The sequence below is a fragment of the Phyllostomus hastatus genome, unplaced genomic scaffold (genome assembly GCF_019186645.2).
Source record: "Phyllostomus hastatus isolate PE091 unplaced genomic scaffold, TTU_PhHast_1.1 phas_contig_254, whole genome shotgun sequence".
NCBI classification, from domain to species: domain Eukaryota; kingdom Metazoa; phylum Chordata; class Mammalia; order Chiroptera; family Phyllostomidae; genus Phyllostomus; species Phyllostomus hastatus.
This window is the reverse complement of record NW_025333810.1, coordinates 19870120-19895576: the sequence shown is the minus strand read 5'-3', so window position 1 is coordinate 19895576 and position 25457 is coordinate 19870120. Positions and strand designations below refer to the sequence as shown.

Here is a 25457-nt window from a genome sequence, read left to right as displayed (position 1 = left end):
AAATCATAGGAAAAGAAAACCTCACCGATAATGTAGTGCTGCTTGTACGAGTAGGGATACAATGCCGCCCAGCACTGAGCTCAGAAGTGTTGTAGTAAGTGTCTCTGAGGAAGTTTCAAATGTGTCAAAAAACTGCTCTGAGATAGTCACAGACTTAGCAGGAAAGCCAATGACCACTTGGGCTCTTCTTAGTGAAAGATCTACTAATTTCCCTTCTTTGTGTAAATTCACCGTGGCTTTACATGCCTATGACATGCTTTCCAAAGTACAGTCGTGAGTAAAATGTACAGAGACATTAAACTCCATCTGGTACAAATCCCCTACAGCCTGCTCACCATGTCTGCTGTGTAGTTATTTCTCTGTGTTCCATCCGTGTATCTGTGTCCACAGTCTTCACTTAAGAAAGTAAACCCCCTTAGGACAGAGACTTAACTTTTTTCAAACCAAGACAATAGTTTTTATATTTTTAAACAGTTTTGTTTTACAAAGCTGAAAAAAGACTATTGGTTTGTGGCATGAAAATTATATGACATTCACATTTCAGTATCCATAAATAAAGTTTTGTTTGAAGTTTTTTAATAGTCATTTGTTTCCTATTGTCTACGGCTGTTCTCATGCCACAGTGGCAAAAGTGGGTAGTTGTGACAGAGATCCTTGGCCTGTAAAGCCTGAAATATTTGTTAACTGGCTCTCTACAGAAAAGATTTACTGACTCCTGACCTAGAAAAACTAGTAAATCCCCCAAAAGTTAAGGTTTTATCCGTAAATACTACAATAGCTATATTGAGATTTGAAGGTTTTTATCACTCCTTAAACCACACAGGGGACAGTGGAAAGTGTGCTATTTTTTGAAAGCCATAATGTGATTAAATAGCTAAAAATGCTCAAGAAGGCTTCGTTTCCATCTCTAAGATAGCTGCAAGGGGTTACAGGTTAGGCCAGAAGCATGAGGCAGATGACGGCACCATGAGCGTGTAAACCAGCAATAATAACTGGTATTGCACAGAGGGGTGAAAATCTTGAGTCGCCCCACACACACATTTCCAGCTGATGCCCTGCCTTCTTGTTTCTGCTCTCACAAAATAAACCAGTGTCTTTTTCATGATCTATTTCTGTGGGTTTTGTCAGTAATTTTACCCATTAAAATGGCTTCCAGGCATAGTACTGAAGTGCTGTTCAGGGTTCCTAAGCACCAGAAGGCTGTGACGTGCCTGATGGAGAAAATATAAGTTCCTTAAGTTTCATTACCTATCTTACATGAGATGTTAGATGAGTTTCACTCAGACATGAATTATAGCATTATGGGTCCTGGATTCAATGTTAATGACTCAACTATATATTAAATAATGTGTCTTTAAACAGAAATACACATAAAACAAGGTTATATATTGATCATTTAGTGAAAATGGGACCAGAGGCTTGCAGGAACCTAACCACATGTTTCCCATAGGAGTCAGTATTTACTAGCTCAGTGTTCTCGTCAATTTACAGAAAATAACCACCTCAAATAACAAGAATCAGCTGTATTTGGATCACCTTTCTATAAAAGTCTTAGATTTGGGATTTAAATACATTTAGACCAGAAGCATCTCTGACTGTTAAAATTAGAACTATTTTTCATAATTATAATCATTTTCAAAGCACTAAGAGGAATTTCTTCCAGTTCTTCCAATATAATTACAGTTCTCTATTTTATTTATTAATACTGTACCATGTTCCAAACGGAATCATACTGAAAGTTGATCATCCAGCATAGATGATGTAGGAAGGGGTGGGGGATAAGAAGGAAATGAACACACAGTAGCCAGGGGAGTGGTCATAAGTGTTCTCCCATCCCACCCACTCCTGAGACCTTTCATCCACCGTGGCCTGTTATGACCACTTAGCAAAGCCTTCCTTTCAAATGAGGAGGAAAGAGCGTGAAATGGGAGATTACATGGATGAGATGCTGATCCTCACCTTTTCCTACAGGGAAAGCATACCCAAGGGAATGGAGTTGTCAATGAAGAAATGATAAATGATAAATGATAAATGATAGTGTTTAAGTTGAGGGTCATCTGCTGTAATTAACCCTAGCATAAAATTATGTTTGTTGTAGAATTGGATACTAACAGGGATTTGTGCCTGTGCTGTTATTACACATTGTCTAAAAAGGGGGACCCCTCTGGCAACCTTCCTAAGGATTTCTGAGAAAAAGAGCCATTTGCAACTTTAGTGACTAATATATCCACACAATTCATGTGCATTCAAGGAAAGGACAACCTTAGACTTCCCCACTTCTGAATACCTGATTTGAATAGCAAAGGAGATCACTGTATCATTTTTCTTGTTGTTTTTAAGAAATAGGGGAAATTATTTCTTCTAGCCTCTGCAAAACTGAGGAAATACTACATTTTCTTCATAGTCAAGCACATGTGGAGTTGTTTTCCCTCAAACCAGATTCTCATTTCCTGTAATTCAATAGGACAGCTCAGAGAACTTTCTTGCCTACAGTTCTAAAGTGCCATGGGGGGAAAGCAAATCATTGCACAAGATGGGAAGTAGAGGAGGTGTGGTGCCTGGAAAGATGTGTGATGACTCACACATATGAAGGGGTTCTGTCCATAACGTGAGACTTCAGAAATTCTAAGGAAGCTGATTAACTTCTGTAGAATCACATCAAACGAGCTAAGAATTGTGCTCTGTTGTCCTCTAAATTAGTAAAATGTGAATTGAAAACATCTGAGATACTCATCAATGGCAGTGATAGCTGCTGAAATCATGAAATCTTGCAGCCATTACACTGTCTCACCAAATCATTAAATACCAAGAATTCTTCCTATTTTGAAACTTGAATCTCATCAAAAGAATGTGTACTTTTTCTTTAAGTATCCAATTGTACTCAGTGTTATTGGGCAACTTGGGAGTTTTCAGGAACGTGCTTGTCGTAACTGGAGAAATCACCCACTTTGTTAACTCTAACTTTGGGGAAAGAAAGGTTTTTCACTTTTTCATTCCCCTTTATTCTTCTGTCTCACCTCACTGTCACCCCAGCCAGAATGACTGATGGCACCTTGTATCATACAGGTACTTAATCAACATTAAATAATAAAAGGGGTAGCAAGTCACAGAAAATTTGAGTCAAAAATGCATGTATCAGGTACTTCCACTCACTTTAGGGTGCTGAGAAAACTCATAAAATTCCTTTCCTTTGATTTTCTCATTTGTGAAACAAGTGAAAATATTCTCCAGTTCTCCTAAGGTCACATGGTTTCAATGTACAGTTAATGGACACGCAATTTGGATATATGAACCCCAAACAGGCTGTTTATTACAGCTCCTGTTTATAGATTTGTCTTCTCTAGCAAGGATATGACTCATGTGAAATATATGGATTTTTAATGTCAATCTGGCATGTTCCTGGTGAAAAAGAAAAAAGCCAATCAAATGTTAATTTAAGCACATTGTATCTATATGGGGAAAAAAGAGAGAGGCAGAGTAGCATCCTGTCTGGGTCATTTTGTCTCTCCACTGTTGACATCTGTGGCTGCCCCTAAGGCGGGCAGAGAAGCCACAGGAGGTTTCTTTCAGTCTCTGACCTGCCTCTTCCCGCTAACCAAGCTATTTCCTGGAGCAGGCTGCCTTGGAGAGGGTTTGCGCATTTCCTTCCCTGGATATCTGTAATGTCATGTCCGTACCTATGGAATAAAGGAAATCCTTTTGATTGCTTTTTGGATTATTTATGATGATGGCATGTGCTTTTTTTTTTTAATTTTGGTAGGCTTGCTCTGGTTCAGTTTTGTTGTCTTGGGAGGTAATTTAATATGCTTCCCCTTTGGAGAGTTATACAATGTTATTTATTTATTTATTTATTTTTTCTAGATATGATAAAAATCGATTTTATTTTAGAAAATTTTGAAAATGCAAAAGAACTGCAATAAAAGTAAAATAAGGATAACTTATTACCCAGAGAGAACCACTATTTATGTATGGATATATCATCTTTCTCTTCAGTAGTTGAAATTATAGATATAAATATTTTATATCCTAGTTTTTTTCATGTAGCTTTGTATTTTATTTTTTAGTGCCATTAAACATTTATTATAAAAGCAATGTTAATAGCCCTACTAATGATCCATTATATTGGTATATTCTATTTAACTTTTCCCCAAATTTCAACAACTGTCTTGTGCTACTAGAAAGGAATACTGTTTATATTTCTGATTATGTCCCTAAAATAGATTCCTAAAAGGAAAGGCAAAGCTGTCTGAAAGCTACTAATACATACCACTAGATCACTTTTCACTGTGTGTGAGGGCTTCTCCCCCCTGCTGAGGAGAGCCTGTGTCATCTCTGCTCAGCACATGCCAATCATCTGTGCCCTTAGTGTGGGATCCAGGGTCACAGATTACTTTTCACATAGCCTGAGCATCATCAAAAAGGTAATTGGGAATTTGCTTAAATTTTACTTTATGGATTGTGTGTGTGTGTGTGTGTGTGTGTGTGTGTGTGTAACTTTTTAGGTTATCAGCTCTTCAGTTGTTTCTACTATATTAATCAGCATTCTTCAGAGAACCATAACCAGTAGAATAGGAGAAAAACAGAGGTAGACTGATGATAGATGATAGATAGATAGATAGATAGATAGATAGATAGATAGATAGATAGAAAGAATGAGGTTTATTGTAAGGAATTGGCTTATGTGATAATGGAGGCTGACAGTCCCAAGATGTGCAGCATGAGCTGGCAAGCAGGAGATGCAGGAGAGCTGAAGGTGTAAGTTCTAGAGATCCCAGTTCTCAGTTCTGAGATCCCAGGACAGCCAATGTTTCAGTTTGAGTCTGAAATACTGATGTCCCAGCTCCATGGCAGTCAGGCAGGAGGAATTCCCTTTTCTTCAGGGGGGAGTCAGTCAGCCTTTTGTTTTATTCAGGCCTTCAACTGATTGGATGAGGCCCAATCACATTAGGGAGAACGATGTGTTACTCAGTCTCTCAGTTTAAATGTTAAACTTTTCCAAAAATACCTTCACAGAAACACCCAGAATAATATTTGACCAACTATCTGAGCACTCTGTGGCCCAGTCAGGGTGACACATAAAATGAACTATCACATCCTACATCTTATTCCACCTTTGCCTGCCTATCCTAACCAGCCACTACAGAAGAAAAAATTTTTTTAAATAGTAGGTGTTTCCTGTGGTTTTCCTAGTTGACATCATTCAGAAACAGAATGTGCAGAACTTCCTCAATTTGCAAATACAGTATGCTGTGACAAACAGAAACTTGACTATGTGATGCTAGATTCCAATAGCAGCTCATAATCACCTAATCACCTAATAGTGTTTCTGAATATGGAAGTTGTAGTATCATTTCAAATAGAACCAGCCATTTTCTCTTGAGTGGAAAAAATCTATTCATTTGATTTCCAAATCTGGGTGCCAGAAACATGCAGCCTCCACCATGCTTTTGCCTCACACAGCAAAGCAAGAACCTGGACATGGGTGCACAGGATGAGAAGACCTTTGAGCCCAAGATTCTTCTTTCCTGCACTTTCAAGGTGTTATGGATTGATGGGGAAATGGGAATTGCATTACCTCTGGAGTATTTTGGATCTTTGTCTACTCATTCAGTCACTTATCCATACATTTATTCTTCCTTTCATTTTTTAAATAATACTCTCCATGTCAATTGAAGGATACTGTGTGCATATGGGTGAGTAAGGAAGAGAATTAGAAATTCTTTGTTTGAAATTCTAAGCCATTTCTCGGTTAAGAGTTCAAATTCATGGCCTGCCTGTTAATTTTCCTAAATGATCTGTAGGTAGGATTGCCTGATCTCTAGTTTAGTAAGAAACATAAGAATTACTCAAATTCAAGAAAAAAATAAAAATATAATGTGAGAGATTAAGAAGTTCAAGTAGGTAGTTACAGAATGGCCACAGAGGTGTAAAGTACAGTATAGGAAATGGAGCAGCCAAAGAACCTATTCTCATGACCCATGGACATGAACAATAGTGTAGGGTTTGTCTGAGAGAGTGGGGGATGCTGGGTGGAGGGAGGTAAAAGGATACTGGATGCTGAGGGAGGTAAAAGGAGGAAAATTGGGACAACTGTAATAGCATAATCAATAAAATATAATTTAAAAAATAGAGAGAGAATCAAAATTAAAAGAGAACCAACAGTATGGGAAAACATATTTGCCAATGATACCTCAGACAAGGGTTTAATCTCCAAAATATATAAAGAACTTACAAGACTGTACTCTAAGAAGACAAGGAATCCAATTAAAAAGTGGGCAAAGGACTTGAACAGACACTTCTCCAAGGAGGACATACAGAAAATCCAAAGACACATGAAACAATGTTCAATATCACTAGCTATCAGAGAGATGCAAATTAAAACCACAATGAGATACCACTTCACACCAGACAGAATGGCCATCATAAACAAAGCAACAAACAACAAGTGTTGGAGAGGTTGTGGAGAAAAGGGATCCCTAGTGCACTGTTGGTGGGACTGCAGACTGGTACAACCACTATGGAAAGCAGTATGGAACTCCCTCAGAAAACTAAAAATGGATCTGCCTTTTGACCCTGCAATTCCACTGCTGGGACTATCCGAAGAATACTAAAACACCAATTCAAAAGAACCTATGCATCCCAATGTTCATAGCAGCACAATTTACAATAGCTAGATGCTGAAAGCAACCAAGATGCCCATCAGTAAATGAATGGATCAAAAAACTATGGTACATTTACACAATGGAATTCTATGCAGCAGAAAGACAGAAGGAGCTCCTACCCTATGCAACAGCGTGGATGGAGCTGGAAAACATTATGCCTAGCGAAACAAGCCAGGCAGTGAAAGACAAATACCATATGATCTCACCTTTAACAGGAACCTAAATAACAAAACAAAGAAACAAACAAAATGTAACCAAAGACACTGAAATAGAGGACAGGCTGACAGTGCCCACAGAAGAGAGTAGAGGGAATTTCAGGGGACAGTGGGAAGGGTTCACAGGAATAAATTTAAAGGACACATGGTCATAAACTAAGGGGAGGGTGGTAATGGGAGGGAAGTGGGGAGGGATGGGAGGGGGGACTGGATTGGGAGTAAAAAGGAGAAAACTGTATTTGAACAATGATTATAAATAAATAAATAAATAAATACTAGATAAATAAATAAATAAATAAATAAATAAAAGAGAGAGAGACTTCTGGCTAAGATGGAGGCGTAGGAAGAGACACTTTGCTTCCTCTCACAACTGAACAAATTTAAAAACAAACAATAACCAGAACTGCCAGAAAATCAAATTGTATGGAAGTCCTACAACCAAGGAGTTAAAGAAGAAATATTCATTCAGACTGGTAGGAGGGGTGGAGATGGGCAGCCAGGGTGGACAGGATGAGTGGCAAGGTGATGGCTGGAGAACTGGGTGGTCCCACATTTGCATGCAGATAAACTGGAAGGAACAACTGACAAGCGAGACAGACAGTTCAACCCAGGGTTCCAGCATGGGGAAATAAAGCCTCAAAACCTCTGGCTGTAAGAACATGTGGGTGTTGCAGTAGTGGAAGAAACTCTCAGCCTCATGAGAAAGTTTTGGAGAGACCCACAGGGTCTAGAACATACACAAACCCATCCACCCAGGAATCAGCACTAGAAGGGCCCAATTTGCTTGTGGGAAGCAGGAGAAGTAACTAAAAGCCATCTGAGAGCCAGGCAAGCTAAATTGCTCCCTCTCTGACCCCTCCCTGACATACAGCACCACAATGCAGTGACATGAGTTACCCCACCCTGGTGAATACTTAAGGCTTTGCCCCTTACAATGTAACAGGGGCAATGAGACAAAAATATGGCCCAATTGAAAGAACAGATCAAAGCTCAAAAAATAGAACTAAGCCACAAGGAGATAGCCAACCTATCAGATGCAGAGTTCAAAACACTGGTAATTAGGATGCTCACAGAAATGGTTGAATATGGTCACAAAATAGAGGAAAAAGTGAAGGCTATGCAAAATAAAATAAAGAAACACATATAGGAAACCAACAGTAAAGGGAAGGAAACCAGTACTCAAATCAATGGTTTGTACCAGAAGGAAGAAATAAACATTCAATCAGAACAGAATGAAGAAACAAGAATTCAAAAAAAATGAGGAGAGGCTTAGGAACCTCCAGGACAACTTTAAACATTCCAACATCCGAATCATAGGGGTGTCAGAAGGAGAAGAGGAAGACCAAGAAATTGAAAACCTATTTGAAAACATAATGAAGGAGAACTTCCCCAATCTGCAAAGGAAATAGACTTCCAGGAAGTCCAGGAAGCTCAGAGAATCCCAAAGAAGTTGGACCTAAGGAAGCACACACCAAGGCACATCATGATTACATTACCCAAGATTAAAGACAAACAGAGAATCTTAAAAGCAGCGAGAGGAAAGGAGAGAGATGCCTACAAAGGAGTTGCCATTGGACTATCAGCTGATTTCTCAAAAGAAACGTGGCAGGCAAGAAGGGGCTGGAAAGATGTACTCGAAGTCATGAAAGGCAAGGACCTACAACCAAGATTACTCTGTCCAGCAAAGCTATCATTTAGAATGGAGGGGCAAATAAACTGCTTCCCAGATAAGGTAAACTTAAAGGAATTCATCACCAAGCACTTATTATATGAAATGTTAAAAGGACTTTTCTAAGAAAAAGAAGATGATCAAAACTATGAACAGTAAAATGACAAAATGACAACAAACTCACAACTATCAACAACTGAACCTAAAAAAGAAAAAACAACAACTAAACAAACAACCAGAGCAGAAACAGAAGCACAGAAATGGAGATCACATGGAGGGTTATTAGCAGGAAGGGGAAGGAGGGAGAATAGGGGAAATGGTACAGGGAATAAGAAGCATAATTGTTAGGTACAAAATAGACAGGGGGATGTTAAGAACAGCACAGGAAATGTAGAAGCCAAAGAACTTATATGACCTGTGGACATGAACTAATGGGGATGGGGGGAATACTGGTTGAAGGGGGTCACAGGAAGGAGGAGAACAAAGGGGAGAAAAAAACAGGATGACTGTAATAGCATAATCAGTAAAATATTTTTTAAATATATATAGAGACAACCATCAAATAGCAGATACCAGAATGCTTAGAAGTTAAGTCCTATAGAGAGTGCTGTGTTTGTAAATGGGAAGTCTGTGTCAGCCATATGATCTTATTGTTATTAAACCTGGATTCTGAATTTGATGTCAAGATAGTAAATTCATTTATTCACTCAATGAGTCAACAAATATTTTTAAGTGCTCATTATGTGCCAGCCACTTGTGGAAAAGCAATGGTCTTAATAATATTGTTTTTAAAAAAATTAGAGAGGAGCTCGAGGGTATAGGGAAGGTTCATAAAGTATACCTTTTAATGATGGCATTGCCGTTAAGAAGATTGTTCATGTGAAGAAACTGTGTATGGTTTTGTAGTTTAAAAAAATAATACAGTTCATTGAAGCAGATTCCTTGAAACTAATAAAAGAGGCTTATGGGAGTTGGAAGGAAATAAAGAGAATGACTTTACAATCATCTGTAGATACACAAGCATCCTTAAGTGTCCTTTTTACTCTTTTTAATGAAAATATCCCAAAACCTCCACAGTAATGGGTAATTTGCCTAGGAACTCATCTTCATTATTTGTGTAACTTTTAATCTGCCTGCTTTTAGTTTCATTTACATCGAAAGCACTAAAGGGCTCTGAAAAGATACTAAAGAGAATGCCATGTTTAGAGCATAAAATTCTGTTATTGAATTTACCATAGTGATCATCATTTGTAAATCTAAGATGAGTCCAGTTTCTGAACAGGTGAAGCTAGAGAAATCAGCACGCCTCATTTGCATACATACACACCATCGTTGTGGATGGCTTTAGTTGCATTTTCTCTCCTAGCAGACAGGACATATTTTATGTCACCTTTAACATAGAACTTAATAAAACTCAGGATGCAGTGTATTTTGGCCTCTTTCAAGTGTTCAGATCCCTATGACCCAGATATACAAAAAGTTGTATGTTTCCCCTTCCGCATATCCCTCTGTTTTATTAACAGAACATGCATTTCTCTCTAAGCTACCTAGTAAACATCTAAGTGGGCCCTGTGCTGAGTATTGTGTAAACAAGATAAAGAGAGTGTCAGATTCTGGGAATGTTGACATCAACAGATAGAAGTGGAATTACAAATTCGGTTTGGTTTTCTCCTATATTGTTAGAAAAGTGCAAAGAAACATCATCCCCAGAAAAGAACCCACCATTCATTCACCTATATCCATCCTGCTAAGTACTTCAGAGTTGCTCCCTCATTGTGGGGCTAAAATGGTACGTGGCCCTTAGGCAAATCCAGGGAGGATAAAGGGAAGTTACAAAGAGCTAAGTGGCCTACCTGGCTTCAGGAGTCTCATATCCACCCCCTAGCAAAAACAAAGGGACACAATATTCCATTCAGTATTGTACTGGTGCTGTATGTTAAGATAATATTCTCTGCACACTTCCCTTTACATCAACACTTAATTTATTTAGGTGTACCTGGGTGTTGGTGTTCAGTCTCCCCCCAGTGTTCCCCTGGTAAGTTCTGGCTCATCCACCCCAGTTAAAGGTCACAACATCTAGCGGCAGGATTCATCAGGCCCACCTCTGTCCCTCTCCGGAGCCTAATATAGTATTCTAATAATAATGAGAGATATCACTGATTGGGCACCCACTGGGCAAGACACTTTACATAACCTATGGGCTAATTGCGTAACAACTCTGCAAGAAGTCACTGTCCTTTTTTACAGATGGGCAAATGGACATGCAGAGACATTAAGTTAGTTATCTAAGATTGAACCCCAGTAACTGGTATCAAAAGCCATTATCCAAAGTAGTATCTGATTCCTGAGCTCATGTTTTTTTTTTTCTGCTCCTTTGTTCTGCTTCTCAAAGTACTGTGTTTTCTCCTACATTCGTGCCAGTATTGTGATAATAGTCTTCTGGCTTGAGCAGAAATATCAAAAGCAATTGTGTACCCTGGTGATATTTGAAGTTGCTGTGACCCTCACACAATAATTGAGCTAGCAGTGTTTTCTATGTTGCTAAGGTCTATGCTAAGCACTTTATATGCATTATTTTATTTAATCCTAAAATATGAGATGGGTATCATTTATCTCTGACTTGAGGGAATGGGAAAGCTGAGATTCACACCAAAGGTGGCCAATTCCACGGCTCACATGCTGAATCACTGCAGCAAATAGCATTCCCCCACTTTGTTTTTAAAAAAGAAAATTGTAACACTTTTCACTGGTGAGGCTGGTGACTTCTGGCTTCTGTCAGAGTTGACCATTGCCACTGGATGTGGTGGCACCTATTTCCTTCCCTGTTGTGCTCATGTTAGAGGTTTGCAGCAGTCCCTGGGCTCCATGGCCAAGTCCAGGACGGTAAGATTTACGGTGAATTGTTAGCATAAACATGGCATTATATTACAATCATTGATGGAATAAGCTGAAGTTTTATTGTAGTGAAAATAGAAGATGTGGGGGTGGGGGCTGGTCATGCACATGTTGGAAGATACGCTTTTATTTGTATTAGCCAAGAGGTCAGGACCTGAAAATACAACTGGAGGTCCAGCTATCTGAGTAATAGTATTACTCCTGACAAAGAACTGTTTACTAGAAGGATTCTCAGTAGTTGCTGAATTGCTTTTATTCGTTTATTTAAAGTATGCACTTCCCTTTTCACCTCAGTTTCAAAAGAGTATTTGCACTCTTTCAGAATGCGTGAAAGTCCTCCATTTATAGAGCCATGGAAGATGTTGCTGCCAGTTCCTTGGTTCAGCAGCTCTTACTGAGTTCCAGTGAAGCCAGAAAAGAAATGCTTCCATCCTGCTCATGCACTTGGCATGAATTTTTTAACTCATGCCCCTTCTGCTTACAGCAGCGACCTCCACACTGATAAATACAGGGCCGTTTAGGGATCTCCTCTGATTCCATTATTTTTCTTCCTGCTGGTTTGTGATTCTACACTGAATTTCAAACTAAACAGAAATGCAGATGGGCACAAGAGCATCTAGTTTTCCCAAAATGTACAGCTTTTCATGAGCACTTCCCTCCTGAAGTGTGTGGACAGAGGCTACATATTATCTTCCCATCATCATTCTGTTTTAATGTCTAACTGACAGATGCTTGTCAGTACAACAAGGCGATAATGGGCAGAAAACATCTCCACTTTTAGAGAGCAAAAGAAGAAAGACCCTGGATTCCTATCAGTCTCAGAGACACTTGTCAGCCATTGTTAAAGAAGACTTATACATGTCTCTGCAGGAAATACCTATGAATGGCCTAAATGTTTCCACCCTTATTAGTAAGAAGAAGAAAAAGAAGCTTTTTCCCATACACACGAAGATTTACCCACAGTGCGGATTCTTCCACCAGTGGAATCTTGCCCAGTGTGTTAATGTGTCACCATTACAGCCCTGGAGCATGGTGTAGCCAATGCCAGATGGCACCTGCAGATGTCACTGGATGGAAATGGCTTCCTGGTGGGTCACAGACAAAGCTCAAGCTGAGACAGCTCAGGTGACCTCAACTAGTCATTCTGAAAAGGTGTAGTTCTGCCCACCTGCTTCCACGTGCTCTAGGTGCTTTCAGATGTGTCTAACAAATAATATGAAAGCGGAAGTCTACAGGGCCAAGTGACACCAAGTGATCTGTGTCACAATAAGCAAAAGAGAGGATATTTTAGAAGCATTCTCATTTTCCTAAGGGATCAGTAAATGCAGAAGGAGTGTTGAGCCTAAGGAAAGACTACATCAACCACAAAGACAAGAGTCAGATACCAAAACAGGTGAGGGAAACAGCACCTGGCTTTTCCACTGCGAGTGCTGCCAGATGGCAGGGACCATGCCCTCAAATAACTGTGTGCCCTTTAAACCACAACTCCAGTTCTCCATACTCAAGAGGAAGGATGATTAATGGGGCAGTGGTTTTTTATTTAAGTAAAGACAAGTGGACCTTTAAGAATAATATAAACAACAACAAAAACAATTCAGTCACTACAGGATGTAACTAAGGCACCAATTCCTTACTCTGAAAGCTGGCAAAGGAAAGAATTAAGTGGTGATCCTGCCTTTTCTGTGCATACTGTATTTGAGGATAACCAGATTGCACTGGTTGCTGAAGGAGAGATCTTCACATGAGAATTCCAGCTGCTAAATGTGGAAGGGAAGCTAGAATTGGCAAAGCATAATTTCATAGCCCTCCCTGCAAATGAAATAATTGGTTCAAACAACTAATAAATGCATTCGGTCATTTGACCAGTAAAACCGTTAATGGAGAACTTCACAATGGAGGGCTCAGCTGCTGTCACGCACACCCACTGGAAGTGGGATGGCCACACACTAGGTGCCACCTGATGTGATGTAATGCAATGAACAGTACAGTGCCACCTATGAGCTATTGCAGAATAAGAGTTGAACTTAAACTTAATCAAACCAGTCAATAAGTTTGCAGAAAATACAGGAGATAGAGAAACAAGTTAAATGATACCTCAAGAAAACAAATAAAGAATGTGGTTATTGAGACAAGATGATGGGACAGAGGGAAAAAGGGGGTGGCTGTGTGCGAATGAGAGGGACTTCGAAGGCAGAACTTCTGGCTATTACACCGTGTTTGGGTCATTTAAACAAAGCAACTATAAGCGATTTTCTCAAGACAGTTGGAGAAATTTGAATACAATTTGGGTATTAAATGATACTGAGGAATTTGGGGGGGTTAGGTAGGATAATGGCTTTGTGGTTATATAAGAAATGTCCATGATTTTAGAAATTTGTACTGAAGTATATAGGGGTAAAGTGACATAATTTCTGGGACTTGCTTCAAAGTCTTAATGCAATGGAAGGAAAGAAGGGAGGGTGAAACAAGTGTGGCAAAACTTGACTTACTAGATGGGAATGATGGCATATGTGTAGGTTTACTGTAGTAGTCTCTCTGTTTGACATTTTTGTGATAAGAATATTTAATAAAAGAATAACAGCTTTCTCGCAGAGATGGTCATGGAGATCCATTGGAGCTATGACTAGAAGAAGTTCATTATCTGATCATTAACATTTTTATGATTTCCATTTATTTAAAGAGCAGGGGCATGGGGCAGGATGGAAGAGGGCAAAGGGGGGAAATTGGGACAACTATAATAGAATAAGCAGGAAATTTTAAAAAAGAAAAAAGCAACTAGTTTTGTTAGATCTTTTGGGCAGTCACTAGAAATTAATTTCATTGCCACACATCAAGGAGCTGGAGGAGACTTTGTAAAAGTGAATGCTGATCTGAGCTGAAATAACTTGCTTTCTTCAGCATCTGCAGTGGCTGGTCTTCAGGGACTTATCTGGCTACATGTGTTTTCACATTTATTAGTGAAATTGAAGATTCAAGAGTAAAACAAAGTCCTTGGGAACATTGTGTTAATTTGTGACATGCTAGAGATTTTTTGGCCCATAAAGCAAAAGCTCCGTGGGGGCATAACTGTTAGTTTCACCCTGGAAGGCAGTGGAGACCCACTGTATTTATTAGGCACTTAGAGAATAGAAAATGCTGTGAAAATAGAAAAATACGCTCACACCATTGTTGTTAACAATGTAATTGTTGCCTGTTCTGAAGGAAAACTACCACTGAACACATTTTAAAGTAAAGGTAGACCTCTGTTTAATATTTGGTTGTTTTGTGTTGGATAATAACTCAATTCAGTGTCAATAGACAGTTGTTTTTGTTTTTATCAGACAGGCTGGATCAGGTGAAGGAACTTCACTTACTATTTTTGGCAGGGCTGGGTATGCAAAGAAATGAACAGACCAGGTATATGATTTGGGGCCTTTTTTCTAAGTGGCTGAGGAGCTTAAGAGGAAGTTCTGGGGACAAGACAGCCCTCTGTGTAAGCTGATGCACTGGGGCATTTTTATTTTATATTGAATTTATTGGGGTGACATTGGTTAATACAATTATATAGGTTTCAGGTGTACAATTCTATAATAAATTCTCTGTATGTTGTATTGTGTGTTGACCACCCCAAGTCAAGTCTCCTTCCACACTGGGGCATTTCTAACAGGCGTTAAACGCTCAGCTCCCTCAAGGACTGTGGAGAGAGTATGCTTGTTCCTTGTACTGAAAAAGTTCAGTAAAGCCGACACTCCCACAGGTCCGGACTATGTAAGACTGAGGATTGCCAAAGTCAAGATGCGTGGTGGGCTGGGACAGGCAGCCAAAGGAGCAAGTGCAGGGGGGTGAGGTGGGCATGTGCTCTGATTAGAAAAATAACATCTCAGTGGAACCTTTGAAGGGGTCAGTAGGTGCTTTTCATTGAGCAGGTGATTTGTATTGAGGTAAGTAGGAAGTAAGAAAAAGGCCTCTTGCCACTGATTTCCTGGTCCTCAAGAATCCAAGATATATAACTGTGAAGAGGTTAGTGATAAAGTGATCTCAGGTAACTCAGTTCTTGGCTAAGTGTTATGATTTTCCTGTGCTTGTTTGTATCTTGATGATTTAAAATACTGGACACATTTTAGGAAACCAATAAATAGAATCTATAGTGTATATACGAGTAGGAGACAGAGTAAAGTCATTCTGGTGGGGGGAGGCGGTGCAGGCATGCATGTCTGTGCTTTTACCTGGGTTCACGCAAGTCTGTCAAAGCAGGTGTGGGCAGTCCTGTCCTCCACAAGATGTGGGCTGGGAAGATGGGAGGGTAGTGAGGAGGATTGCAGAGGGGTGAGCTGGGTGAGGGGACGTAAGGGCAGGACCTGGAAGGGCCTGTCTTCACCAACCTGGTCCTTGGCTGTTGAGAGATGACCCTGCTGCTCTGCGATCTTAAGCACTGCCGGTTACCAAGTGCCCTCCCCGTGCCAGCCACATACCTGCCACAGGGCCTCAGTGTCGAGAGGAAACTCAGGCTTAGCGCCAAGTAACTCCGTTCCATTAATAAGCTCCAGGTGGCAGTTCAAAGTCAGCACTCCATGATCTAAAACAAGGGCTGTGTCCCCCCTCCCTGAAGGGCTCCCAGGGGGCCCTGAATCCCCAGCCAAATAGGTAAAAAAGGCGATGCAGAAGCACCCAAAGACTCTGACAGGCCTCTAAACCACATGTGAAAGAACATTACGTTTGGTGGATTTTAGTAATTGAAACATGGGATGGAAGAGCCAGTCTGGAATGTCAAAGACAGAACTGAAAAGCAAAATCCTGGACTAAAGAGTTTTAGTCTTTGCTCTGCATTGCCTCACTATTCCTTGGCAAGCTGAGTAACTTTGGTTATCCTTGCAAGTATATAAAGGGTGACACAGCCAAATGTCTCTTGGGATCTCACAGGCCTGAAAGCATTTGCAGAGGGGTCCCCTCACCCCAGCCTCATGGAAGGCAGGGCTGGGACACTGCCTTGTGAGCAGGCAAGGCTGCAACCTCTAATGCACGGTCATGGTGAGATACAGATGGGGAAAGCCCCAAGGAACCCTGGTTTAAGATAAGGCAGCAGCTGGCTTTATTCCAGGGTACAGTGCAAGGCTGGGGTTAAGAATTAGCATATCTGTACTGCCAGTTCTGGGTTGTTTGTGCAGAGGAGGGTGAGACACAACTTGGACTGAACCCCAAATCAGCTTTTTCACTGAGGGACATTCACTGATATGCTAGTAGAAAATGTGTATGAACCCAAAGACAGATTGGGAACTTCTCGTTCTTAGAGCATGCTCAGCACTCATTTGCGGCTGCAGTATTTTTCTCCTGGGTTATTAGATATCCTGGTCAGCACGCCATGCCTTCCATACCTTTCCTTATGCTGGACAGGCAGCTGTTGGCACTGGACACACTGAATATCATTTAAAGAATACTCTTTTATTTCTCATCTCTGAGTAATGTCCCATGAACATTTCATTCTACTTTGCTCTCCTCTGTTTTTTTTTTTAACTTAACTTTCCTGATGTGCCCAAGCTCCCAGAACTCATCCAAGCAGCTCCGCTCCCCCACCCACTCGCTGGGCTCAGCAGGGCTCTGGGCGCAGGAGCTGGTTGTTATTTACAAGTGTAATTCAGCCGCCTCTTCGTCTTTGAACACGCGGGGTTGTTGTGGTATTTTTAATTGCCATTTTCATCTATATAATTAAAATTAAATGAAAAAGTGGATAGCTTCCAAAATCTGAATTAATTTTATGAGTACTGCTCAAGGGGGGAAAATATGTATAAATATGATAATTGTTACTTGATTCGCCTTCAGCAGAACTAGAGGATTTTACCTGGCTGAAAAGGAAATATAGTAATTTTAAATGAAAAAAGAAAAAGATTAATCTGATACTTCCGTGACTGAGAATCAGAATTAATGACCTGGATGGGAAATGATAAATATCTCTAGATCCATTTCAAATAGTACACAAGGAATGTGTTATCATAACTCTCTCCAGATCCAACTTGCCTTCTGCCGGTCTGGATCTTTTTCACCCCATGGTTCATCACTGGTGTTTACACATTCCTCAAGACAATGCCATTTACCCCAGACCAAAACCTCCTTCATGTTCGGAAATAGGTGTTTCACCTGCTTATTCTGCTCTGTACGACCATGAGCACATGGCAGAGACAAGTGGGACAATGAAAAGAGAAGTTTCTTCTTTTTTTTTAATTCATTGGGCCTGCCAGTGTTTCACTTGCAGACTCATCAAGCGCCCAATGGACATGTTTATAAAGACCCGATGGTCACTTTATTTGGAACGACAAATCCTCCACTGTACATAATGAGGTCAGTGAAGCATCCAGAAAAGAAATGTATAATTTGGTAGCGTGGGTCTGTAAGCACAGCCCTGCCGTGGCTATTTAAGTTTAATGAAGCAGCTACTTTGCTGCTACACATTCTTAGTGAATAGCCTCCTTGGCATGTTTTTGAAAACTTAAATGTTGCTGGTAATCATGTCCCAGCAATCTCCTTGGAGAGCTTTTGTGCCCTGTTCTCAGAAGAAATATGTCACTTTTATATGTTAATGGTTTTGGAATTAGTCATTTGCTCCATTTTCACTGGGAAGCAAGGTCGCTGTGTGATTCTCTGCCCGCCTTCATTTTCTCTGAACACTCAGGATACTCGTTTCACCAGCCATGCAGCGCACTGGCTGGTTACAACATGCCTGAAAAGCCAAGGAAATATTCTGTCAAAGAGCATTCCTATTCTCAGAGGCTTCTTCAAATCCAAAGTCTGAAAACCTAACTCAGAGGGGACATTTCCTGGACAGGCCATTAGTGCTACACTTTCCCTGTTTCAGTCACCAGCCAACTTGTATCACCCATCCGTTGGTCTCATTAGAGGAGGCCTTGCTCCCTGAGTGTGCAGGTCCTCAGAGAAGGCTAGCGATATTTTAGAGATCCTTTTGGAAACGGATTTGCTCATGTAAAACTAAGGTCAGGCTTCTGAATCCTGTCCCTGTGTTGACAATGTGCCCCTTTGTGAGAATAGCAGGAAATCTGGCCCTTCCGTGGTTGGGCAGTTTCATCCCCCAAATTCAAGGCACCTGGTGGTTTTCCCTGAATTTGCAAGGGCATGGCTGCTGGAGCCGTGTCCTCAACTCTGCATCCTGGGAAGGGTCTAAGGAACACTCCGGGCTGTTTGGTGGCCGGTACTTGGGAAAAGTAAAACAGGACTTGAAATGGCAGGACTCTATACCCCCAGAAAGTTCCCAAGAAAACCTAGTAAACTCCTAAAAAGTAGCCCTGGCTGGCGTAGCTCAGTGGATTGAGCGTGGGCTGTGAACCAAAGCATCGCAGATTCGATTCGCAGTCAGGGCACATGCCTGGGTTGCAGGCCATGACCCCCAGCAACTGCACATTGATGTTTCTCTCTCTCTCTCTCTCTCTCTCTTTCTCCCTCCCTTCCCGCTCTGAAAATAAGTAAATAAAAATCTTTAAAAAAAAAAAAGATTGTTTAAAAAAATAAAAATAAATAAAAAATAAAAAATAAAAAATAAAAAATAAAAAATATTTTTGTGAGTGGACAAAAGTGAATAAACCAATTTGCTCCTTTGATTTGCTTTGTTGATCAACTCTGGATGTGGGGGTAACACAGGCCCCCTCCAGGTTGTATTGGAACCTGAGGAGCCCACTTCTTAAACTCTGGAATTGACATGAGAGTTGAATTTGGGAGAGCAGTCTTGCTCCAGACTGCCCCTCCAAGCTGGGGCCTGCTCAGGCCACTGCCCGGCAGCCCACACACACATGCACCACTATGCTCACCTTTAAACCCTGTGGGTAATTTTTATATCCAACAGAAATGCCAGCACCACAGATTCCTCCCCCAAACAGCCTTCTTATCTTACATCTAAGATATTAAAGATGACTTAGCCTAAAAATACAGTCCTGATAGAAGCAGGCCTGAAGAGGCACTTGGGAGAGGCTTGTGTTTTATTTTCTAGTGTATTTATCACGTGCTAGATTAACAAGATCATGGCACCTGTTGTAATAACTGACCCACGTATCTCAAACTCAATAGTAGTTTTTCATCATTACTAAACATTTTCTTTTTTAAAAAATTTTTATCTATTTTTTGGAGAGAGGGGAAGGGAGGGAGAGAAACAAAGAGAAACACAGTTTGGTCACAGCCCCAACCAGGGACACGGCCCTGCAACCCAAGCATGTGCCCTGATTGGGAATTGAACCAGCAACCTTTTGGTTTTTGGGACAACACCCAACCCACTGAGCCACACCAGCCAGGGATTTACTAAACATTTTCATGAAAGAATAAAACAAGCACACAGGGATATGAAGGAGACAGGGCTAGGGAGAGGTGGATATGCCAAGAAGAGGCTCCCTTTGTGCTCCCCCTCTAATAGAGATCGTGTGTTACCACAGCAGGGCTCAAGGAAGATTCCAAACATGTAGTGTGGTAGAAGCCACCCAGCCACGGGGCCTCAGAAATGAGATGCAGCCCAGGCCAGAAGAGGAGCAGGAATAGAACTTTACTTAGTAATAAAATGCAGCCTTCTCTGTGCGTGGCTTGTTCCAATTTACTGTACAAAGCGTGTTCATGTGTATTCTATTATTTTAGGTCTCATAAACAACCAGATGAGGTGACTCAGGAAGTACTAGTACCCTAATTTCAAATGTGGAAGAAATCTCAACAAAGTCTCAGACTGAGTGATTCGCCCAGGGTGCAGGCTCAGGTGTCCTGCCTTTAAGAACAGAGCTTGTTCTCATGACTCCATGATCCTTATGGAGATTCCAGGGGTTGCAGAGGCAAGAGGGCTGCAGAGATGAACAGATCTCACTTCCCTTCCCTTCCCTTCCCTTCCCTTCCCTTCCCTTCCCTTCCCTTCCCTTCCCTTTCCCTTCCCCTTCCCCTCCCCTCCCCTCCCCTCCCTCCCCTCCCTCCCCCTCCCCTCCCCCTCCCCACCCCCTCCCCTCGCCTCTCTTCCCCTCCCCTCCCCTCCCCTCTCTTCCCCTCCACTCCCCGCCTTGTCCTCTGGACACATCCTCATGATGCCAGACATGTTCCCATGGAAATCACTTACCAATGGCAGCCTGTTCAGAAACGCAGCAATGATTATCTGCAGCCTGATTGAGTCCTTGCTTTCATAAAACCTGTACTTTGTCCTTTAAAGGGATCACAGTTTAACAGACAGTCCTTTTTGTCTTAATAATTACCTACCCAGGCTTTCATTTATTTAGCCCTCCCTCCTTTTTTTTATTTAATCCTCACCCTAGGATATGTTTACTGACTTTAGACAGAGAGAAGGGAAAGAGAAAGAGAAAGAGAAACATCGATATGAAAGGGAAATATTGATTGGTTGCCTCCCATACGTGCCCTGACCGAGGATCAAATCTGCAACCTAGGTATGTGCCCTGACTGGGGATCAAACCCACAACACTTTGGTGTTTGAGACAACAGTCCCACCACCTGAGCTACCTGGCCAGGGCACCTTCCTTCCCTCTTTTTTTAATGTCTCCCTCTCATCTATTCTCACTGTGTCCTGCTGAATTTGGCCAGTCCCAAATTATGTTTTATTCTCATCCTGAGTGAGAAATTACACGAGGTATAAAGCCTGGCCAACAAAGGACCTATCCCATCAGTGCAATTTGAGGTTTCAAGTTTATACAGACATCACTCCCTCCCAGCATGCTTTTGTCCTGAGAAATCCCAGAGAGCAGAATTCTTGGGGCAGCAATTTTCTCACAAGAGCAGCAGTATTCATAAGAAAGTAGTCCAATGGTGCTTGAAATTTTTGCAGAAAGATCAGTGAGAGACTAGCACTAGGCTACAAACCCACAGCTCAGCTCTTTTTAGCATCCACGGCAATAGCCTGCTGTTTTCCCAGGTGGCTCTGAATGAGACAGGAAAATGCAGTGGGCCATTTGTCACTGCTCTAGGTGCAATATTCGTACCAATTGGTACATGCAGCCTGCAAAGCCCACTCCTGCCCATGTCTGGGTCGAGGCCTCTGGGTTTCCTTTGGACTGAGATTGGGGAGAGTGTGCTCCCCTCTGAGCTCCTCCACCTGAGTAGATGATTAGATTTACTCTTCTAGTCTTCTGGGGTTGGAACCAACTCAGCCCTTCCCACCATGCTCGAAGGTGCCTGTGCTCTGTGTGATTCCTCCTGCTCCGTTTGCAACTCCAGACATGGCGTTTTTAGAAGTATGGGGACTCCTATGTCAGTCTTAGCATCCCAAGGTGATTCTGATGTGCGGCAATCAATGGATATGCTGGTGTGTTCTCCAGTGAGTGCCGGGCTAGAGTCTCATTTCAGTCAGGTCCTCAGTCAGGTTCAAGGTTCTGCAGAGATGCAGAAGGGAAAGAGGCAGGGCTTACTTGCAGGACAGGGCAAAGTAGAGGAGTCATGTGTTCTTTTGTGCCCAACTCAATACCTGGCACCTGTTGTGAATGGAGTAAACTGACCAGATGGCTGATAGTGTCCCCTTTGACTTTGAGAAGAGACGTGAACTGAAATATATCATCCAGAAGTGAAATGACTGATATAAAATAAGATTAAAGGAAACTTTACTTCTAGAATGGTTTTAAAGACATTTTGTTGTAAATGTAGGTTCTACATTTAGAACTACTTCCTTGGATACGGACTTAGTCTACGCTGTAAGTAAATGAACTTGAATCTGTTATGCATCTTAGTGACAGTCCCTTCACTAATTAGGGTAGCCTAACTACTGACAACTCCTGGTCTCATTTTCTCACTCTGTGCATCCCTTCTCCACCTTCTTCCAATTCCACCAAGTATAGGGAGGGAGTGTTTGGCCCTCTGAGTTGGAATTATGCAAAACCCAAAAATAGAATCTCAAAGTGCAACCAGACATAATGATTCCATGCAGCAAGAAGGTCACTGTGTCTGCTTTTCCTGCCAAGACACCCCTGGCTCTTAATCTATGGCTGCCTTGTGAAGCAGCAGAGCTGTGCCAGGAAGTTACACTCTGTGACTGTGAGGCATTATGAGAATGTAAAATCATGTCAATGGGGTTTTATAAGGGCAAGCCAGGAGGGTGATTAGACACAGTTTTAGAAAGACGGTCTTTGAACATCCTTTTTTCTGTGGCTTGAGAGCTACCATAATGAAGTTAAAAAAAAAAAAAAAAAAGCTATGTGGCCCCAGCTGCAAATCAACTCCATCCACCAAGTCTGCCAAAAATTAAAATGACAGCCACCCCAAAAGTTTACTGTGATTGAGTAGTCGGATTATGAGTTAGTTTTATTGTTTTGTTTATGCTTTTTCTGTAGTTTCCATAACATATGCCTCTTGCTCTTGCAATGTCAAAAAAAAAGCAACAACATTTACCTACAAAGCAAAACTGTAGTACCTAATTATCTGATTGTGTTCCTGGAATGCTCAGTAGCTGGTGGTTGAGAAACCCAACAGAGTCGTGCCAATGGCATAGAAAGGGCAGCCCTGCCTCTGCCCCCATGTCAGGCCTCTCCCCACTATGAGGTTCCAAAAAGTTCCTGGGAGAGGCCAGACCACAGACCCTGAGAGGACACGTGGTAGCCAAGGAGCACAGGAAAGGGAACATGCTGAGCCAGACACCTCAGCAACAAGGGAGGGATCCTATTCCCATTCAGTTGCCTCTGGTGGACAGGCCTGCTTGATGTGTGCTTGTTGGAAGGGACAGTGTCCGCTCAGTTAAACTGCAAATACTATATTTTCATCCTATGAATGTCCAGTTGATGCACATTATTTTGGAAATTGGGAAGATCCTGTTTTCCAGACCTGTAGGAGTCAAGCAAAGTATAATAATCAGAGACAAATATCTGGGAGCAGCAAGCCTTTGAGGAATGCCAAAAATCCACTTCAGGTTGGGGGAGGATTTATTGGGTTGACCAGAAAGTTTGTTTAGTTTTTTTCCATAAAATAAAAGTCACACATTTCATTTTCACCAATAACTTTATTGACTTGGATATTTTGAGTATGTTGGCCATCTCCCACGTGGTATAACGTTGATTGTTCTCAATTAATGTCTCAATTTTATCACTATCAACTTCCATGGGTCTACTTGACTGTGTAGCATCGTCCGCCAAGAAATCTCCAGCACGAAACTTCACAAACCACTTTTGACATGTTCAATCAGTCCCAGCACCTTTTTCATACGCTGCACAAATCTTTTTTTGCATTTCAGTTGCATTTTTAATTTTCTTGAAATAATAAAGCCTAATATGCTGAAAATGTTGCATATTTTCTTCCATCTTCAATATAAAAATGGCTGCACAAAAGTTCACCAATTTTGTTAAGTTTTTTTAAATGCACACTGATATGACAGCTCTCACAATACAGTCTAACAAAATTATCTTACATGAAGTTAAAGACAACTAAGCACTACTAGAGGCATCTTACAGAAAAAAACAAATGAACTTTTTGACCAACCCAATACTTAGACTTGGAGCCTTGACCACCCAGACTGGTATTGACCATGAACTCAGCCTGTCAACCAATCTTGCCTCTATCTAGGCATGTCACACTCAGGAGCTTCAGGTGAGCAGATTGGGCAGAAATGGCCTATATGGACTGTGAAACAGTCATTTCACCTTTAGACATAAATAATTTCTCCTGTGAGTTTCTATAAAGCCTCTATTTCTTACATATCACATGTGGACTTAGTATTGAATGTAGTAGGGTTCCTTACCCCAGTGGACCTGACTGCTTTGAATTTGAGGTCAAGTTCAAGCACACAGATCAGAAACAATTCCTAGTAGTCTGCATGATAGACTATATGCAGGGAGGTAAGGCTATCATTAAGAATGGATTATTTTTAATAGGCAGCAGAGATCTCATTCATCAGTTTCTTCTGTTCTCCTATATGTCCATGGATTTTGGGCAGTATATAAACAGAACTCAACACCAGTATATTTATTGTTATGTCCACTAGGAAAAATATAACAGGATCATCCAACTCATCATTTCATGAATAACTTTACTTCAGGCTAAAATAGGTTAAGGTTTTAAAGGAAGTTAATTTTCACAACATATATAGATAATTGTATTATGAACACAGATATGGCAAAAGTCAGAATGTTGGTATATTATTAATTGAATGATTCGTGTTTGGCAAATATTGTCCTACAAGGTGCTGCTTGGTCATATTTGTTTTTATTTATTTTTTATTTTTTATTTTTTAATCTTAGTATCTCAGAATGAAGCCGCATGGAGAATAAATTGCTTACAAGAAAAAATAGTTGTGATCGGTAATAATGACTCTAGCAACTTTTAGAGAGTGTCAACAAAGACTTATTGCTTCTCCTGTGCAGAGCAGGAGAACCACTTATCTTCTCTTCAGATCTGGCTTTAGAGCCGTCATTCCCTCCCCGGTCCCGGAGCAGAATCCTAAATGTTTATGTACACTGACATGTTCACTGTCTTGTTCATAGCCCCGTCCGCTGCTTCCTGTGAGTCCCGTGTGTGCACGTGCATATTAAATGACAGTGGGCTGTGTCTAGGCTACCCCTGTTATTTATATTAAATAATGACATGATGATGTCAGTAGCCTGTAATTCTCCATTTCCTATTAACCACCCTGACCAAGTAAACTGTTTTTCTGATCTCTCTTAGATGGAAATCCTGTGTGAATGTGGAAGCCATTAGCAGAGTAATTGCTGTCTGTTACCATGACAACCAGCCGCTGCAGTCACCTGCCCGAAGTGCTGCCAGACTGTACCAGCTCGGCTGTGCCTGTGGTGAAGACTGTGGAGGATTGTGGCAGCCTAGTGAATGGGCAGCCACAGTATGTCATGCAAGTTTCAGCCAAGGACGGGCAGCTGCTGTCAACAGTAGTGCGGACTCTTGCCACCCAGAGGTAGTACCACAATTAAAATTAAAATAAATGAATGTGTAATTGATTGAAAGAGCTCTTTGCCAGACGGAAAATGCTAAAGGGAATGTAGTTAGTGCTCAGATCTTCAAGTCAGGTGAGAGGAAGTACTGGGGGGAGAAAAAAACTACACAAGTTCTGCTTCTGTAGCAAAAGGGGAT

At 41.2% G+C, this 25457-nt stretch overlaps 1 protein-coding gene across 2 annotated transcripts in view; it reads left to right on the top strand.

Annotated features, from left to right (window-relative positions):
• Nucleotides 1-25457, top strand: part of MARCHF3 (membrane associated ring-CH-type finger 3) — a 140136-nt gene that overhangs the window by 77322 nt on the left and 37357 nt on the right. For both annotated transcript variants that reach the window (XM_045837989.1, XM_045837990.1), the window contains exon 2: nucleotides 25038-25281. In XM_045837989.1, the coding sequence (XP_045693945.1) occupies nucleotides 25094-25281 (188 nt within the window). In that variant the 5' untranslated portion in view covers nucleotides 25038-25093. The remainder of the gene's footprint in view (nucleotides 1-25037; nucleotides 25282-25457) is intronic.